Raw genomic sequence first — 5,759 nt, forward strand, 5'->3', positions numbered from 1 at the left:
AACTTTCATTTTTGATTGATCAGTACGGGACATATGAACAACTTGCTTGCTTAAATCTTTGTGTCAATAAATGGGATCCAATCTTAGAGGCACCAACGTTCATGGCACAATAGTACTTCTAATAGAGCTTGTAGGTGTCCTTAGGGTTTAAAATGCTTAGGATAGGGGTGAGGTACTCCTTCATACAAGAGCCTCATTACACTTGGGGGTCCATGCAAGAGGAGGAAGGGTAAACTCTCTTAGGAGAGGTTGGTTGCACCTTTCTGAAGGAGAGTGTAGACCCTCAGAAGTATGGTTCTACTATGGAGCTTAGAGTAGAATTCAAACAAGCCATGTGGATGAATTTAAAAAAGGGAAGAAGAGGTGGGCAAAACCTTTATGAGGCTTTGTAATAGCTAGACAACTTCCAATGAGTATGAGGCACCTTTGCTAATAAATTCATTAACTAGATCAACTTTAAAAACTTTTTAAAACAATCTAGCTGCCAAATTTGGGAGACATTCCTTGTCAAAATAGGGGGGAAACCTTTGTGAACTTGTAACTAGTACGAGTACTGAACTCGTGCTTTGCATGGGCGAAGATGCATGACCATCCTTAACCACTCCTCATCTGAAGGTGGATCTTTGATTCTTATATTTTGGCTAAGTCTTAACCCATGGCTCTTAGACCTTCCATCTCCTCCTTTCATTCCATTAACCTTCCATCTCCTCCTTCCTTCCAAAGGTGCCCTTCTATCTCCTCCATTCCATTGACCTTCTATCTCCTCCTTGCCCCTAAAGCTGCCTCTTGTCTTTCCACCTCCTCCCCCCTCCAAGCCTCCATCCAAGAGCTCCTCCTTTGTGACACGTGGCAGGCTCTTCCCCTCCAAGTTGCCACGTGTTCTCTCCTCTTTTTTTGGTGTCCGTGGTTAATAGGTTGAAGATGATTCTGAATGTGAAGCCACTATGCTTATAAACTTGTTGACCAAATCCACTTTAAAATCTTTTGAGAAAAGGTTAGCTTTGCCTGAAGACATTCCTTCTTGTCTTTTCAGCCTCTCAGTGTGTTTTTTGTGAGGGAAGGCAACTAGTGCCTAGAATTCAATGACCCTTCTTTTCCTTTGTCTTATGATAGATTTTACTTTTATGAAAAAGTGTAAAGTTTTCATTTTTCATTTAACAATTACTCGATGCAAGCCTAAACCTATGGAAGGGTAATTTGCTTGCTCTAAGAAGGATTGTATTGGAGGGATGACTTAAGTGTGAGGTCATATTTCACTTGTTTCTTACATCATCATGTCAATGTAAGATGAGATAAGTATTAGACCTGGATGGTATTGGGCATTTGCACTTGGTTATTACCTCTAGTTAATCCACATGTACTCTTCAAAGTGTACTACGGGAATGGTCCCATTCATTTGCGTTATAGGAAAGAACTCTCAAATGTCGCCTTCTTTATTGATTCATTTCCCTTTACCATCTTGCACAAACATGTTTTGCGCTTTCCATAAGGTACCATTTACGAGGCATGTATCTGTATAGAAAGAGATGTGAGCAAAGGATGGAAGTGTCTTAACACATTTTAGCTATCAAATCATACCCTAGGTCGTCTTCCATGCAAGAATGCTTTTATCCACTTACCAACAACCGATAAGATAATTTGATGGTACTTTTCAACCACAGATTGGTTTCTAGAGCTCTACCACTTGAACCTTGATGTTTGAGAAGTTATGTCCATTAGCATATCGTCATGGGAAGAATGTCACGAAGAAATAGCTTCTAGATGCCACCAACTGTCCAAAAATTCTCACGAGAAATAGTTTGAAAGCATTTTGTCAAATTGGCATGACTCTTTCAAGGAATTAAATGCGTCCCAACTCTAGGACCAACAATCTTGACTTGAAAAACTAGGGCGGAATCTCCGATAAATCCTCGGTGTCGATGAGGTTGTCTCGAGAAGATTACATGAGAAGGTTCCTTGTTCAATTCTTGTGCCTAGAAAGCTCGCTTAGCTTTTCATCTTTTGTTGACCCTGTATCCAGTGCCACACAATGGTTGCCCAAGATGAAGCTTCACAGCAGAACCGGTTTCCCCTTAGAGGACTTGGCCAGAGAGGCCACTTTCACTACTTTATCATGAGTTGCCATCAACTTTTCGAGAAAAAAAAAAAGATTTCCATCTTTTGTTACATATGGATGAAGCCGTTTTCATGTTACGGGATATATACGGCTTTTAAGTAAATGGGACCTGCAGGGCATTGTAGATTAAATTTCTTGATGAGACACCGACTTTGCAGCAATCATGCAAGCATTTCCACGGCTCCCAAGTCTAAGGCAGGCACAACACATTGACATTCTCCTCTGAGGCATGTGAACGCGTTACAATTGTTCACGCGTACCCATTGCTTCCTTCTCTTGCTCTCTTGCTTCCTGTTCCCACTGCCTGGACTCTCGATCTCTCGCTCCCTTTCTCTGTCTCTCACGTTACCTGCAAATAGGCATATGCCCAACTCCGTCAGATCCCTCGCCTCCCCTCCTTCCACCTTCCACTCTTCATCTCCCACCCGACACCCGTCCTCCATCCCCTCCCCACCCTTCCCATAACCTCCCACCACTCCTTCCATTCGCGCAGTCCACCTTCCATTGCTTCCTCCTACACCTGCTCCTTGCCTCATCCCCTAGTTACACACGCCTCGCTTACCAACTGGAATACCTACAGTTCCCGCTGGTATACGCACCTTTTCCCTCTTGATGGGTCCGACGCCGATCAGTACCGGTAGAAGTCCAGGAACGTCTCGGCAGTATGTTCGTTCCAGAGTGCCTCGCCTTCGGTGGACGTCTGATCTTCATAAGCGTTTCATGGAAGCCATAGAACACCTTGGAGGGCAAGAGAGTAAGCTTTCTAGTTTGAGGTTTCAGTGGATCGCTGAAGGTGGCCTGGGGGCGTTCAAGGTTCTGAATTTAGAATATGGTTCAAGCTTTTAACTGGCAGGATTTATTGTTGAGCAGGAGCAACTCCAAAACTAGTGCTTCAACTTATGAATGTTAAGGGCCTTACTATATCGCATGTCAAGAGCCATCTACAGGTATGTCAGATCTAATCGCGTGTAAACAAATAACTCATCTCTTACCTTTGAGACTTTGACAGCTCTTTCGAGTTCTTGTCTGTGGAAACCAGTTTGACGACCTTTACATGATCGACGTGTGATTTGCAGATGTATAGGAGCATGAAAAATGACGAAGATGGCCAAGAAGGTATTCCCTGAGTCAGACTGTAACGCTCCATTAAACGTCAGTTCCTTAAATTTTTATTCTCACATTTTTTTGGGGGATGCAGCAGTAATGCAGCAGAAAGGAGGAAGGAAAGTTGTCCGTGATTGGCTCGATGACTTTCACATAGAAAAGCCCTCGGTCGACCGTGTACAAAGAATTGGAGTCGAATTCCAAAGTCGTTCGGCTTTGCAACGAATTGACGATATTAGGTGACTTCACTATACGTAATGACTAGAGGAATTCCGATCAATTTATGAATAGCAGCGTCCAGATTTCATTTCAATTTGGTAGTCCTAACTATATAGTTGGTGGATTCTACAGACGCAATTGCTTTATGCTCCTCAGAAATAACCTGCACGACAGAGTGAGCGATAGTGGGAATACAAATGATTCATTACCCGAAAGCACCCATTCCTTTCAGCGTCCAACCTCGGATGATTCGCAAGTGTCGACGAAAAGGGTTTGCCCAGTGCTCAATTGGCTTGGAGGAGTCAACAATTTTCATGGAAGAGCCGACACGCTGGAAGGACAGGGCGTTTCTCATGGAAGGTCCAACAAATCCAGTGCATCTGACAGTGAAACGGGTGTATTCAATTTTTGGCGGACCACCGACAATTCCGCGAGTAGTTCTGAATCACAATCTCTGGATGCAACTGGCGATGAGATAAATTTCCGCTTCTTAAACCTTGCTGATGTTCAAACTCAGGCTTCGCTCAAACAAAACCGAGGTGAAACGGATGACCCGCGATTCGAGTCGCCCGACGACCTTTTGCAGCTACAGGTATGCCATTAACATGTGTGCGCTTCTGTTTGGAATCTTTGCTATCCAAACACTGACGGTAGATCTTTTGGTGAATATTTTGCAGATAGGGCAGTCCTACGCCGAGTATTATGCGGAACAAAACCGAGGCCGGCCCGCGACATTAGATAGGAAGCGCGAGCTGCCTCTCGTAGAAAAGCTTTTGCTTTCCGGAAGAAAGCGATCAAGGGAGGATGAGCGCACGGACATAGGGTTATCTCTTTGCCTGTGTTCTTATGAGAAACCAGATCCCTCATGTGGCAGCTCGACGGCAATCACATGCGGTAATGGTGGTGAAGAAAGCGAGTTTTCTTCCGAGCCAGGAATTACCAGCAGAGTGTCACTTGATCTGAGCATATCTCGCTGAGCGGGGAGGCTACGCCTGCTTCAGATTGCAAGAAGTCTCTAGTTTACAAGCCTTGGCTTCTGGGAAATCAGTAGAACGGAGGTTTTGACACTCGAGGTTTCCACGCAGCTACTTGTCGAACTTTAGAAGGAGGTCGCTCGGGCAACTTAACCTAAAGCATGTCTTGAAATTCTTCAAGCTTTTGACCAAGTGAGTTTTAGCATGATACTAGACGTTAGAGCATCTCCAGCCAATTTCAGATTAACGCTTGAAACCTCAGAACGGTTTCGATTGGAAAGTTTTTTGTTAATAGCTAGGGAACGAGAGTAGAAATATGAGATCAACATCTGCAGACCCAGTTAAAAACGGCGAGAGTCGTAATTACTTAAATTTGACTATAAGAGCCGTTTACAAATCATAAGCAGAACTTCGGTGTCTCCGTGTCCAATTTGTTCGTCATTCTTGATCATTAACTGCAGCACCCTGGCGGATGAGTTTGCGTCGGTTACATGATCGTTGGTTTCCATAGAAGTTATAGTTTTCGAAATGAAACTTTAATGTGCAACCGACAGGATAAATATCAAAGCAGAAGCAAATGCGCGACGATCAGGAACATAAGCTCCATTGAAAGGAATGAGATGGATCTTGAAAGCAAACTGCATCTGGGTAGGAGCAATAAGGAATTCAAGGATCAAGATTCGCGGAATGAAGAAGATTTATGATGAAATTACCGAATCCACCGAATCCCAATTTCGAAAACTGAATGAAAGTACCGATTCAGAGTTCCAATCCAAAAAGCAATTTGTGTTTGCGCAGGTGATTCCTGCTTGTCGGATTTATGTACTACCACCTATACATTGAATTTCTTCTTCTTATCCGGGACTCGCGTTCTATATGGAACAACATCCTTGAACCTTCTTGTCTTTCAAATCACTCATAGGAAACAAGGTGGGAATCCCACTACGGCTCTTCTTTTGGAATATTTTTAATGTCAAACAATATGGTACATTATGTGTAAATCTATGTAATGGAATGGTCTTGTCTAGTTTGCAAATCACGTGCCTCCTTGATTGTTTGGGTTGTTAAGGTTGCTGTAAGTTGTTGTTAGTTCTTTGAATTCTAATGCGAAGTGTTAAACAATTGCTTGCAATTTTGTTTGCGAGTATGTTTTGTAGGTATGATATGAACATATTGTATTTTATAGATAATAAGATGTTGAAAATGATGTATGTGTTATGGTTTTAACTTATGTTGATGCGTGTAACATCTATTCCTTGTTCTGTTTGTTTTCTATAAGGATATGGGTAGAAGCATGGTATAGTAATACCAAATCGTCAGGTCCGAGACATTACTATTTTGAACTT

General features: G+C 42.9%; 1 protein-coding gene across 2 annotated transcripts; it reads left to right on the forward strand.

Annotated features, from left to right (window-relative positions):
* Positions 1-2,300: 2,300 nt before the first annotated feature.
* LOC147906203 (uncharacterized) lies at positions 2,301-5,329 on the forward strand. Of its 2 annotated transcripts, none has more exons than XM_087377081.1 (6): positions 2,301-2,870; positions 2,987-3,063; positions 3,193-3,232; positions 3,315-3,459; positions 3,572-4,031; positions 4,117-5,329. In XM_087377081.1, the coding sequence occupies exons 1-6, from the start codon at positions 2,729-2,731 to the stop codon at positions 4,414-4,416; spliced, it is 1,164 nt and encodes a 387-aa protein (XP_087233207.1). In that variant the 5' UTR covers positions 2,301-2,728; the 3' UTR covers positions 4,417-5,329. The 2 variants fall into 2 exon arrangements, with proteins under 2 accessions (XP_087233207.1, XP_087233215.1); XM_087377089.1 differs by having other exon boundaries at positions 3,318-3,459.
* The last annotated feature ends 430 nt before the right edge of the window (positions 5,330-5,759 follow it).

This window comes from Dipteris shenzhenensis, chromosome 1 (genome assembly GCF_047967505.1).
Source record: "Dipteris shenzhenensis isolate YYH24624 ecotype China chromosome 1, Dip_SZ_1.0, whole genome shotgun sequence".
NCBI lineage: Eukaryota > Viridiplantae > Streptophyta > Polypodiopsida > Gleicheniales > Dipteridaceae > Dipteris > Dipteris shenzhenensis.